Source organism: Ursus arctos, unplaced genomic scaffold, assembly GCF_023065955.2.
Source record: "Ursus arctos isolate Adak ecotype North America unplaced genomic scaffold, UrsArc2.0 scaffold_18, whole genome shotgun sequence".
Classification (NCBI taxonomy): Eukaryota; Metazoa; Chordata; class Mammalia; order Carnivora; family Ursidae; genus Ursus; species Ursus arctos.
In genome coordinates, this window is record NW_026622852.1 from 40,150,142 (window position 1) to 40,164,993 (window position 14,852).

At 36.4% G+C, this 14,852-nt stretch overlaps 1 protein-coding gene across 12 annotated transcripts in view; it reads right to left on the reverse strand.

Moving 5' to 3' along the window:
* Positions 1 to 14,852, reverse strand: part of PTBP3 (polypyrimidine tract binding protein 3) — a 112,714-nt gene that overhangs the window by 35,822 nt on the left and 62,040 nt on the right. For all 12 annotated transcript variants that reach the window (XM_048223090.2, XM_048223089.2, XM_048223088.2 and 9 more), the window contains 3 exons: positions 11,543 to 11,707; positions 2,133 to 2,243; positions 500 to 674 (listed from right to left, as the gene is read on the reverse strand). In XM_048223090.2, the coding sequence (XP_048079047.1) occupies positions 500 to 674; positions 2,133 to 2,243; positions 11,543 to 11,707 (451 nt within the window). The remainder of the gene's footprint in view (positions 1 to 499; positions 675 to 2,132; positions 2,244 to 11,542; positions 11,708 to 14,852) is intronic.

Consider the following 14,852-nt stretch of genomic DNA (forward strand, 5'->3'; position numbering starts at 1 on the left):
CAAATTTAAGGTAAAGACAGGAGTTCTGATATTTAAAAAGCCAAACAAAATAAAATAAATCCTCTTCTCTGAATAGAGTAAGAACTTACCACTAATTTAGGCACTTGTTTTAAAATACCACTACTTCAAAAGAGAAAAGTATTTCTCTCAAGAGCACTTATATCAATATTCTGTGGCTGTAAATCAACACATTCAAAGCAATGTTAATATGTAAGACTACTAATTTGTAGCAAATGGTTGTATGGCTTATAAACGAATGAGTAAGATAAATGTTAGAAAATAAATTTTTAACTCAATTTTAGATATTCAGTTGTTTTGCGAACTAATAGAATCTACTAATATTAAGATTTAATTAATGGACACATTTTGTTCCAAGATTTTTTTCTTTCCTTTAGAAATCCTGAGAGAATCCAAGAAGATAAGGATGATATACATGGATTAATAAATAAACCTGTAACTTCAGAAAACTTGCTTTGTGACCCAAAATGGAACTACTCACCAAAAGCAGCAGCCATAGGGGGTTCAAGGGATGGCTGGCCATCACCAGTAGGAAGGTCTAAACGAGTGAAGTCTCTGCTTTTGTCATTATTATATTTCACATTAAGGCTGGTGAGCTTGGAGAAGTCAATACGCAGAGTGCAGCATGCATTATAGATATTCTGGCCATCCAGAGCCTAAAGCATGTAAGAAAGGGACTGATGTTTTGCAAGACAACAACACTGATAAATCAAGTAGCCTCTACTTTGACACAGAGTGGCAATCAGGTGTAAAGCAGAGAGCAATGGACTAAAAGCCAAAGACCTGTGTTACTTTTACCTCTGCCACTCACTATGTGAACATAAGAGAGAAAAAGAAAATCTCAGTTTTTCACAATGTTATAATAATCCCTATCTTGTCTATGGTAAGATCAAATGAAAGAAGAGAAATGTAAAGGCTTGGGAAAATATACATTACTGAGTATTGTACTAGCTATCATTATGACTATTTTATCCACAAAAAATGTTTAAAGATGATTTGATTTTATATTTCATCATATTAATTTTTTAGTATACTTTATATAGGTTAAGATGAAATAAAGCCTTTGTAAATAGAACTTGTCAGAACTGTAACATATGAAGTATCTATCTCTTGTTTTTGTTCTCTTGTAAAGTTATTTTATAATAGTTTGAATAATATCTGAGGGAAATTTTGCAGTCAGTTCTGATACAAGACCAAAGATCAGCAATCCCTCCCTTCACAATAATGAAAACTTATCAAAGGGATATTTGCAGCCACTTGACTTCCACAAATGCTCAAATTTATAAAAACAGAAACCAGAAAACAAAACATGTAAGGAAATGCAAATATACAAAAAACACTTACTTATAGTAAGTTACTGATGAGTACACACATCATCATAAAGATATAAAATAATATATACAGGCAAAGGGTACAGCAAATATAAAGTCTATATTCCTAATCAAGAGGCAGACTGTGTACACAAAACTACTAAAAACCTTAGTCCCTACCTTTGAAAAGAAATAAGAAATAATTCAGATACTGATACAAGATAAGAATTAAGGTTAGGAATAGATCTCAGTAGGACATGGGTCAAATATAACCAAATTGAATATGAAATTTTATATCTTGTCAAAAGTCAAACACTTGTGTACTAAAAAAAAAAAAGACAATATAAACCAACAGCAGCAAACTTCCTAAAATGTAGTATCTTCAATTCAGAGCTCAACAAAATTCAATAGTAAATATAGTTACAAAAACAGTGAAATCAACCAATCTTGGGCTAATAGAAGAAAATGAAGACACAAGGAAAAAGATAACTCTACTTTATTAGTCAGATTTTATCAGGAATACTGTGCTCAACTCTAGACTTTACATATGACAGAAATGAATCCCAAAGATCATGAGTCCCAAAAATGATCTGAAACCATTTCATATAAGGAAAGTAATTTTTAGCTAATTACTTGAAAAAGCATATGGAACAGTGCATTTAAAAGTAGTAAATTTTATATTGTGTATACTTCACTATAATTAAAAACACATGGTGAACTGCAACAAGGGAGAAGATGTGATGGCATTCTTTGGTATCACTGAAGTGACTGATTAACAAATGAAAAATGAAAGATCATAATTACCATTTTGGCATAATGTGCATTCACTGGGTCAGCATACTGAAGCAAGGCTTGAAACTGATTATTCTTTGTAAAGGTGATAATCTTCAAGACTGCGCCAAATTTGGAAAATATCTGGAAAAAGTTCACATTAGGTTAAATCTAAGGAAAAATTAGGCTAATGCAGCTTTAAAAATACAACTTGATTCATGAATTCCATTTTTAAGTGAAAATAATTTCCTCTATTAAAACTGTTGGTACAGGGATGCCTGGGTGGCTCAGTTGGTTAAGCATCTGCCTTCGGCTCAAGCCATGATCCCAGGGTCCTGGGATTGAGTCCCGCATTGGGCTCCCTGCTCACTGGGGAGCCTGCTTCTCCCTCTGCCTCTGCCTGTCGCTCCCCCTGCTTGCGCTGGTTCTGACAAATAAATAAATAAATAAATAAATAAATAAATAAATAAATAAATAAAATCTTAAAAAAAAAAAAAAACCACAAAACTGTTGGTACAAAAATGACTTACACCCATGCATGGCTTAAAACAGTGCCTGACAAAAGGCACTCAAGTATTTAACCTATTTTATAGTACGTCCTAAATGGCACAATACTAAGAACCTGATACTACAATAGGAATTAATGGTGTTACAAAGCATATGAATGGAAGTGGAAGAGTCCTATGGATCATCTGTTTCACTTTGAGAATCAGCATCCATTTCTTGAGATTTTTATAGGCAGAGAAACTACCAAATGTTCCTCTAGAGGCTGCTCTAATAATTCATTCAATATTTAGAGAGCACTGTTCTAAGTCCTGGGAAATCAGCAGTGAGTAACAAGAGTCTCTGCCCTGAGGAAGGACAGACCATAAATAAATAACATGCTGTCTCATCATAAAAGTGTTATGAATAAAAATGAAAGGAAAGGGATGAGAGTGAATTGGAATGCAAGTTGGGAAGGTGCAAGAAGAGTCGAAGAAGGCCTCTCTGAAGTATCTTTGGAAAAGAGGAATAAACAGAGTGTGGGGAAGATTTCCTGACGGATCCCTGGTTAAAAAATGCTCTTAAAATATTTCCTCTATTCCACCACCACAAAGGTTCCTGGCCAGGGTTACTACAATGCACTTTGTTTTTCTCTGACATCCCATCTTAAATTTGGATCTTACTGAGCCAAAAATCTGTCCTTCTGCTTCTAAAAATAAAAAGCTAAGTATTACCTATGCTGGTAAGAATTTGCTATTATCAAATACTATCCATGAGTGTCCTCAATAGCCAAATGGGCCTCCCTTTTAATTACCACAAAAAAATGATCAATAATAAATACCCTAGGGGTGCCTGGGTGGCTGAGTCAGTTGAGCATCAACTCTTGATTTTGGCTCAGGTCATGATCTCAGGGTCGTAAGATCAAGTCCCGCATGGGGCTCTGCACTCAATGGGTCAGTGGGGTGTCTGCTTGGGCTTCTCTATCAGATAAATAAATAAATAAAATCTTTAAAAAATAATAATTACCCTAAAGCACAGGCAACAAAAAGAAAAATTAGGTAAATTCTACTACATGAAAATGTAGAACTTTTGTGCTCAAAAGATACTATCAACAGAGCAAAACAGCAACCCACAAAATGGGAGATAATATCTGTAAATCATACACCCAATAATCCAGAATGTATAAAGACTCCTATAATTCAACAACAAAAATCCAATTTAAAAATCAGCAAAGGACTTAAATAGCCAATAAACACACGAAAAGATGCTCAACACCACTAATCGTTAGGGAAATGCAAATAAAAACTCAATGAGATACCACTTCACACCCATTAGGACAGCTATTATTAAAAACAAGCACAAACAAAAACATCAGTAATAAATAACATGTCTCATCTAGAAAAGCGTTATGAACAAAAATAAAAGGAAAAGGGATGAGAAGTATCAAGTGTTGGGGAGGATGTGGAGAAAATAGAACCCTTGTGCACTGCTGGCGGGAATGTAAAATGGTGTAGCTGCTGTGGAAAACAGTATGGTGATTCTTCAAAGAAATTAAAAGTACTATTACCATATGATCCAACAATTCCATTTCTGAGTATAAACCCAAAAGAACTTAAAGCAGGGACTCAAAGAGCTATTTGTACATCCATGTTCACAACAGCCTTACTTGCAAAGATGGAAGCAACCTAAATGTCCATCCACAAAAATGTGGTAAATACATACAATGGAATATTATTCAGCCTTTAAAAGGAAGGACATTCTGACACATGCTACATCATGGATGAACCTTGAAGACATGTAAGTGAAATATGCCAGTCACAAAATAACAAATTATGCATGATTCCACTTACATGAGTAACCTGGAACAGTCAAATTCACAGAGACAGCAAGTAGAATGTTAGTTACCAGGGGATGAGTGAAAGGGGGACTGGGGAATTATTGTGTAATGTGTTTCAGTTTAGGAAGATAAAAAAATTTTTGGAGATATAAGATGTTTGGTGATAACTGCAAAACAATGTGAGTATACTTAATGTCACTGAACCACACACTTAAAAGTGGTTAAAATGGTAAAACTTACATGTATTTTAAACCCCTCAAAATAAAATAAACAATCCTAAAGTCCAAATATTAATTTTTGGCAAAATATTCTTTCACATATAATCAGCTCAGAGTCGGACACTTCTTAGAGGAGACTGCACCATTCAATAAGATTTGTGGAACCAATTTGTCTTAGAAGGGCTAACCAAAAAATGTTATTACTTAAAGTTAGATTGTCTGAGGGTTCTTTATTAAAATTCTTTAAAATTTTTAGCTAATTTAATAATGGTCATATTTAGAACTTTGGGATCTTAATCTCTCGTTTACTTATTTTGAAATACATTAGGATTTGTTTTTCTATTTTTAATAAAAATTTTGGTTGTGTCACAGCATTTCTTCAGCACACTTGTGTGTTCTAGATAATATTCTTAGAATTTATAAAAGAATACCAAATTGCTATTATCAAATAGTATCTACTAGTGTCCTTAATAGCCAAATGGTCCTCCCTTTTTAATTGGGATGCCTGCATGGCTCAGTCAGTTCAGTGTCTGCCTTCAGCTCAGGTCATGATCTTGGGGTCCTGATCAAGCCCTGCAGCAGCCTACCTGCTCAGCGGGGAGTCTACTTCTCCTCCCTCACCCCCCACTCATGCTATCTCTCTTTCTCTCTCAAACAAATACATAAAATCTTTAAAAAAAAAAAAAAAGGGAATACAAAATTTGCCTTCTTTTCAGCTATCAAAGAATACAGATTTGATGTTGTATCTTCTTTAAGATGTAAGTATTCTTGGGAAAAGTTCTTGTATTTTCTTCATTTCCACCTTTGGTGATACTGTGGTCACACTCACACACACACACACACACACATACCCACCCCAATCTAAATATTGTAAGCGCATCAAATGAGTGCTGGCTAAAGGCGTAGTAACAGACTTTTTACTGCAGCTACAGGTAGTATTCTAAACTACAAGATTATATCATATATAATTTTGCCCTGGTGTACCTCTCTAACACATTTCCTGATACTTTTTATATCACATTATTTACACCAACAATGTGCAATTGTCTATAGTTCTCTACATATGCCAAGTGGTTTCAGACTTCTAAGTCTACACATGTGGGTGTTCCCCTTTCTTAGAACTCGGTACCTAACCTAGTATATTTTCATTTACCTTTTCTAAAACTCAGCTCAGGAAGTAATGCCACCAGAAAATTCTCTGCTTCTCCCAACTATTAACAGAGTTAATGCTCTTTCCTGAGTATTATTTCCTTCTTAGTCTCATATATAATTACTTTGTTTTACTTACATTGTACTATACATTTGTTTACATAGCTGTCTCCTGTAATTAGACTGAAAGCTCCTTGAAGGTATATACCTTGTCTTAATCATTTCCATATCACAGAGTACAATTCTTGGCATGTAAACAGGTACACGGTAAATGCTTATTATTGACTGATAAAGAATTATACTCAGACCTGATTGGAGAATTATGGCAACATGCAGTTTTTTAAAAACAATAAACACTGGGATGCCTTGGTGGCTCAGTCGGTTAAGCCCCTGCCTTTGGCTCAGGTCATGGTCTCAGGGGCCTGGGATCGAGTCCCACATCTGGCTCCTTGCTTAGCGGGGAGCTTGCTTCTCCTTCTGCCTGCTGCTCCCCCTGCTTGTACTCTCTCTCTCTCTCCCTCTCTCTGATAAATAAATAAATAAATAAATAAATAAATAAATAAAATCTTTAAAAAAAAATAAACATTTTTGATGTAAAATATCTCATTAATGAAATAGTAAGAACATATAATTTGTTCTCAAATTTGGAATAATTGTACACTAAATTACACATAGAACCCAGTTAATTTTCACTTAACTTTCAGATTTTCTGACTGTTGTTTGGCTGTGTGATTTTTAACTGAATGTGCTAACAGAATATAAATTGACTGAACTGGCTAATCATGGACAGTTATTTTTTTTTTTTTAATGATTTTTTATTATATTATGTTAGTCACCATACAGTACATCTCCGGTTTCCGATGTAAGGCTCGATGATTCATTAGTTGTGTATAACACCCAGTGCACCATGCAATACGTGCCCTCCTTACTACCCATCACCGGTCTATCCCATTCCCCCACCCCCCTCCCCTCTGAAGTCCTCAGTTTGTTTCTCATAGTCCATAGTCTCTCATGTTTCATTCCCCCTTCTGATTACCCCCCCTTTCTTTATTCCTTTCTTCCCCTACCGATCATCCTAGTTCTTATGTTCCATAGATGAGAGAAATCATATCATGGACAGTTATTTAGAGTCCCCTGGACTGTATTTGCTGAGAGAGGCACTACAAAGATCAATCAGATACTTTTGAATAAAGTAAGTGAGGACCAACATCAGGAATCCAGGCTAATGCCTCAAGTGTGATTTTTAACATCTTTTCATAATTACCAAAATACTGAATTTTAAACAAATTTGGCCTCAAAAGTTAACATCCAGGAAAGTTTAATATATATGGATTTATTAATATTGATTACAATAATAACTTGACTCTTTGACTCTATTTCCCTAATATATTTATTTTTCTGTCATCAACATAAACAAACACATAGACTCAACTCTTGATGTCTCCTGTGCATTTTAATCTTTTCAGACTTTAAAATGGGATGAAGAGAATACTAAAGATCAAAATCAGGTAAAATTAATCTTCATGGTAATTTTTATAAATGTAGCACTTACCAGAAACTGAAAAAGTTCATTTATATTCACTTGTAAAAAGTGTATTGGCCATAATTTGTTTACAACAGTTTTTGTACTCAAAAAACAGTAAGACATAAGAACCAGAATTTTATACTACCAGCACTGACTCTTTTAATATCATAATAATTGCTTTTTGCAAGTTATTTTTCTTTGCTATGCAATTCAAAAAGATCAGTCCTTTATCCTGTATCCTGAAGACATTCATCTATTGGACATTCATTAAAGATCCCCATAAATAACAGCACTTGGAAGTAATGGGACTATGTGAGAACATTGTTTTGAACTATTTCTGTGCACAAAGAAATTTTTTAGTATGCAGGGTTGAATTTACATTATGGATTAGTCGAAAAATACCTTCTTTATCTATAAATACTCTCTAGGTGATGCCATCTAATCCAATGGCTTTAGTTACCTACCACATGCTGATAACCAAATCTCCAGCCCTGAATTCTTACACCCAATCCAGACCTATTTCCCGACAGTCTATTCAACATCTATCACTTGGATGCCTAATAGGAAACTTAACATGTCTAAAGCACTATCTCCCACCCCTGCCCTGAATCTTTTTGCCCCTTCATTCAGTCTTCACTATCTTAGTACAAGATCGCTGTATTTTACCAGAGGCTCACACCCAAAATCTGGAAGGCATTCTTGATTATTCCTCTTTTTCTTCTTAATCCACATCTACTCAACCCATCAGCAAATCCTTCCAAATACATGCATAATCATCACTTCCTGTGACCACATCCTCATGTGGGTCTCACCACCATCTCTCATCTGGACTATGCCAAGATCGTCCACTTATGCCTACAGTTTATTCTTAACATAGCAACAAGAGTGATTCCACTGAAACAAAAATCTACCATTTTACTCCTCTACTCAAAATCCTCTAATAGCTTCCCATCAGCTGGATCCTTAATCCCTTCTCTATCATGTATGGCTTTCCTACTTTTTACACTACAATGACATAGCCTCAATGACACTTTCACTTCAGGGACTTTGCACTTCCTGTTCTTTCGGACTAGATCATTATTCTACCACATGTACACATAACTTACACCCTCACATACTTCAAGCCTCTGCTCAATGTCATCATATTGAAAAGCTCCCTTAACTTTCCTTACCTGAAATAGCACCGCTCCCATCTCACTCAATCCCCTTACCATGAGCTAAAGAAAAAACAGTAGCTTCAATAGATGTTAGAGAATAGTTAAGCTAATGCCAACTCTCCAGCAAAAAGTATAAAATAATCTGCTAATTAATTATAACAGGAGCAACCAAATCCACACTTCCATGTATTCCTCCATCACAATATTCATCACATTTTACACTACTGCTTATGAAATTATATCTTAAGCACAAGACAATAAGAGCAAGGATCAGTTTCTTACAATGCAATTTACTAGCATCTGATAATTACAGCTAACACTTCTTGAGCACTTAATATGTACCTTTCTAATATATACCTTAATTATGTACACTTCTCTAGGGGCTTTAAATGCATACAGGTCAGAAAAAGATACAGAGAGGGTAAGTTACTTGCCCAGGGTTATAGAGATAGTAAGTGATAGAGCCAGGATTCAAACCAGCTCCAGACCTTGTATCCTTAATCATTATGCTATACTACACTTTAGTTGGCTAATGATACAGAGTGCTGGAGGAGATAGCTTAATGTAATTAGAGAAGGACTAAGGAGGTAAAAAAAATTTTTTTAGAGTTTTATACATTTTATTGGAAATGGAACATAGATTTCAAATGACAGCAAGAGTGGACAGGTAACATTCTATTTGCAAATCTTTCTAGAGCCTACCGGGGTCACCATATCTGTCAGATCACTCTTGAAACCTACTTCCTCTAGAAAATTTCCTTCAACTAATTAGGGAGTGATGCTGAAGCCCCCTGAGGTGGAAATCCCACAGAGGCTCTGTCCTCACAGCCTCTCTGAGCACCTTTGGCTCCAACAGAATCAAAATGTTTCATTTATTCCTTCTATTTTTTGAGGAGGTAAATTTGACCTGAAAACTGAATGATGTAGATTCAACTCAGTGACTATCTCAGTGAAGAGTGTTCCAGGCCTAAGAAATAGAAATGGACTAAGACAGGAATTAACGGGGGGGGGGGGGGGGGGGGGGAGAGGAGAAACGGTCAAAGGGCCAGAAAGCTGGGCTAAAAAGCAGAAAAGTATTAGGAAATGAGGTTAAAGAAATGTGGAGAGGTCTGCATGTGGGAACCTGAACGGCCTTGGTAAGGACTTTGGTTTTATTCTACCAGCAATGGGAAGGAGGATTTAACAATGGAATGCAGTAACTGAAAGGCTGAGAATCCTACCCCAATAGTTACTACTAAGGACTCTCGGAATCACTCCTCTTCACCCTGAAGGACCCCATGATCTTTTGGGAGAGAAACAAGGTTTGTTACTGCTCCCAGGGAAATGATAACCGGAATGATGGCACAGGACCACAGGACGGTAACTAAATTCAAGGCTGTTTGATGGCATCACTGAGCCACAGATATAAGAACACCTTTTGTAAAACAGTGTAAGTTAGCAGTAGCTTTAATGTTATGGTTATAAAAGCAAACAAACGCTGCTGATGGATCACAGAGTGTTCAAAGACTCTCTTGGATAAACAAGAGAAGAAAATCTACCAGAACCAAGAAGCCAATCACTTAAGCAACTGCTGAATCCTTTTAAGGAATGAGGGTGGCTATGGATAGCACTGTTAAAGCCCTAAGACACCCTTTACAAATGCATATATTTAGAAAATGTCTTGCAAAAAGCTATCTTAGGGAACACAGTAGGCCTAATAAACGGTATATTTTGATATATACATGCATGGCACGGGAACTGTATTGGGAAATATATCTGAGCTTTATTGCCAATTAGTACGACGACTGTGGGAAAGAAACTTGTAAGAACCCCAGTTTCCTTATTTATAAAATGTGAGACTAGGATGGAATGCAATTCAATTCTTAAATACACGTGCACATCCACACCCCTATAATTCTTCACTTAGTGTAAATCCAAAGGTTTGGAAAAGAGTTAAATGATTCTGGACTGACTTGGTATCATGCTATGCAATATATATTGAGATATAAATATGAAAATAAACATGTTTTAGTGTTTTTAACATTTTAATATATGGGTTGACACATATAATGAGATGGAATCAATATGTAGCAAAAGAGGACAAAAACTAACTTAAGTTTTTGGGCCAGATGTCAATGTTCATGCATAGAGATTACCAAGTAACTGTACATCTTGAGGATATGTATATACGGAGTATTAGTTAAAAATATAACAAGCATACAAAACAAACACTGGACTTCATATTAGGAGGCTTGCGTTCTAACTGGCTCTTCGATTACTCTCTACAATATTCAATTAATCAATTATTGGAGTCTGTTTTATTTACTACAAAATTACATAACTAAGTGAGTTTCCAGTTCTTAAATTTGATATATTCATAGTAGGCCATGATTTGGTGGAGTGCCTTTTATCACAACAGGTTGGACACATTAATGGGTAGCCTATGAAAATCAGTCAGTATTTAATATGATACTTCCATTTTACATATGTAGAGTTATCACATACCTTTCTTTCAGAGTTTTTAAAATGAAAATACTCATATGTAAGAAGGAGTCAATAGAAATAAATTAGTTGTTTTGTATATTGATTTTACTTTCTAGGAATAACTATTACCGCTGCTTTTTATAGGATTCTATGCTTTGTCCATTTTAACGCTTATGTAATAAAAGAAGAATTTCTTATATACCCTTTTAAGTCAAGTATTTTAGTTAGAAAAAGGAAGCTATCAAAAAATTATCTCTAGGGTGCCTGGGTGGCTCAGTTGGTTAAGCATCTGCCTTCGGTTCAGGTCATGATCCCTGGGTCCTGGGATCGAGCCCCGTGTCGGGCTCCCTGCTCACTGGGGATTCTGCTTCTCCCTCTCATTCTCCCTCTCTCTCAAATAAAGAAATGTGCTCTCTCTCTCAAATAAAGTCTTTAAAAAAATTATCTCTGATACTATTTCTTACATGAAATAGGAATGTTGATGGGGTTTTTTTATTATTATTTAAACATATACACCAACCAAAATCAATAACCAAAAAGACACTACAGATAATAAAACATCAAAAGTTATGGAGGTCACATGTGCCTCTTAAGAGTGTTGTTCCACTTTACCTGATGAAGAACTTCCAGAGTAACAGGGTAAAAGAGGTTTTCAATAATTATTCGGAGCACAGGGCTCTGCCCAGGTAGGACTGTGCCTTCATTGGGAGGAGCTCCAGGAAGGGCCAGATTTCCCGACTGGACAGCACTGACAGCCTGCAGTGCAGCTTGGGCTCTCTATAAAACAATCCAAAATGAGAACTTTTAGTTACACCGAAGCATTACATGAATCCTAAACATCAGTTGATGTAAAGTACTATGAAGTTACATGGTTAAATAAAAATATACATATCTCCTTTCTCTAGATGCACATACTCTAAATCTGTAATCAGTTAAGATTCAAAAGACTTGCTTTCTTATAACAATGACACAATATTTAAGAAAGGTGCTTAAATTTACTTGAAGAAATGAAAAAAAAAAACACATGGCAAAAAAAGAGGAAAATTTGGAGATGATTTTTATTTCCTAATTTTTAAAAAAGATTTAATTATTTATTAGAGAGAGAGAGAGCGTGAATGGGGTTTGGGGTGGGGGCAGAGAGGAGAGAGAGAATCCTAAGCACATTCCATGCTGAGCGCAGAGCTGATGTGGGGCTCCATCCCACGAGCCATGAGATCATGACCCGAGCCAACACCAAGAGTTGAATGCTCAACCGATTGAGCCACCCAGTAGCCCTTTTATTTCCTAATTTTGAAATGACAATAAAAAAAATGTGAAAATAACATTAAAGATGACTTAAAAACCACTGAAGTCCCTCTTTTTTTCCCCTAACAACTGAGTCCTAATACCTTTGGGTGGCATGTGATAGATGCAAATATGGAAGAGAGGAGCTATGGTGGTTCAGAGGGGGTCAGGAATGTATCCCTATAGGAAGGCATCCTGGCGTGAGCATCAGAGCCTGAGCAATGTCAGCAGATCATCTCTGTGGTAGGGCTGCCTGCCAAGGGGAACCTGAGCCCAAACAAGGTATGAAAGGCATCTATGTGTGGGAGTGGCTCACTGCTAGACATAAGAACATGAGGAATATGAGAAAGGTAAGAAAGACAACCAGAGGAGAATAGCCTGGGCAGGAGTATCAGAGCCCAAGGAGAGTCAGGAAAGGGTCCACATAGTGTGGACTAATATAGTGAAGACAGTCTGAGCAGACTGAAGAGCAGGCCCATGAGGGTCTGAATGGGGTAAGGAGGTAATTCAATAGTGGGACAGCCTGGTATGAGATGTAAGGGCCCAAACAGGGGTAGGCAGACAAGCTTCTTCTCTTTTCTTAGCAGGAGACAACATTTATGTATAATTAAACATTGATGGAGCACTATGTGCAGGCATCATTCTAAGTACTCACTATACAAATCTCTCTTTAATTCTCACAACAATTTATGAGGTATTTACTATTTTTTTTTTAAGATTTAGTTTATTTGAGAGAGAGAAAGAAAAAAAAAAGTAGGAGCAGGGGGAGGGGTAAAGGGAGAAGGAGAAGCAGACTCCCCACTAAGCATGGAGACTGATGTGGGGCTTGATCCCAGGACCCCTAGATCATGACCTGAGCCCAAGTCGGTCAATTAACTGACTGAGCCACCAGGCACCCCGAGGTATGTACTATTATCATTCCTGTTTTTCAGATGAGAAAACAGTCTGAGATAGGTTAGATGATTTGTTTGGAGCCACACAGAAGACTGTAAACAGTGGCACCTGACACAATCTACTTAACGAAAATCTGAAAATCTCTCAGACACAATTCTGAACCCCACTTCTGTCAGACTCCTGGAAAGGTCTAGTCTTTTTTCTTTTTTAGAAAGATTTTATTTATTTATCTGACAGAAAGGGATTGAAAGAGCATAAACAGGGGGAGGGGCAGAGGGAGAGGGAGAAGCAGGCTCTCCATTGAGCAGGGAGCCTGACTCAGGGCTCAATCCCAGGACCCTGAGCCAAAGGCAGACCCTTAACTGACTGAACCACCCGGGCACCCCAGGTCTACTCTTAATTTTTATTATTTTTGTTGTTGTTCAAGTATATTTGACATACAATATTATACTAGTTTCAGGTGTACACAGTGATTTGACAATTCTATATATGACTCAATGCTTACCACAAGTGTAGTCCCCAACTGCTACCATACAAACTAGTACAATATTACAGACTATATTCCCCATGCTGTACTTTTCATCCACATGACTTTTATTTTATAACTGGGAGTTTGTACTTCTTAATCCCCTTCACCTAATTTGCCAGCCCCCCTACCTATGTCCCCCTGGGGCAACCACTAATTTGTTCTCTGTATTTAGGAGTCTATTTTTTGTTTTTCATTTGTTTTATTTTTTAGAGTCCACATATAAGTAAATCATATGATATTTGTCTTTGTCTGATTTATTTCACTTAGCATAATACCCTCTAGGTCCATCCATGTTGTTGCAAATGGCAAGGTTTCATTCAGCAGACAAGTTTCTTTTTTTTTTTTTAATGTTTATTATATTATGTTAGTCACCATACAGTACATCCCTGGTTTTTGATGTAAAGTTCGATGATTCATTAGTTGTGTATAACACCCAGTGCACCATGCAATACGTGCCCTCCTTACTACCCATCACCAGTCTATCCCATTCCCCCACCCCCCTTCCCTCTGAAGCCCTCAGTTTAGCAGACAAGTTTCTAAACAGCATGCTCCACTAAAAGCAACTAGGGTGCCCTAAAAAATGATTAGTTCTAAAGCTGGAGCAAAGAAAGCACAAAATGAGTATGTAACTTTTTTGTTTCTGTGGGGTTTTGTTGTTTTTTTTTTTACCAGAATGCAAAGAAGTATTCAAAGAATTATGGCAACATGACAAATGAACATAGAAGATAGCCTGAAGGGGCTCCCGCTGGCCAAATATAGGACAGTTTGAGAATCAAAATAGTGATTGTAACAGGTAATAACACACTAAATGAAGAAATCTTGAGTCTATACTGATACAAACTGACAGCTGATAAGGAATAATATATTTACACTGCCTTAAAGTACCTTCCCCCAAAATACTCCTCTTTGCCCCTTTGTAAGTCATAACTTTACAGTGAAGAAGCCAAACAGGAGCCTAATCAAAGGAAGTGAAGAGCACAACATCGGTAATGCAACAGATTTTGAAATTATGTGATACCTGATATGATGCAGTGAGAAAAAAAGAACATTACTTATATTATGTCCCTGTCAAAGCTATATACACTGAATGCAATCACAAGGAAATTACCAGATAAACTCAAACTGAGGCAAATCTTAGAAGACAGGTTGCCTATAATTATCAAAAGTATCAAATCAAGGTCATGAAAGTCAAAGAGAAACTGAGGAACTGTTTCA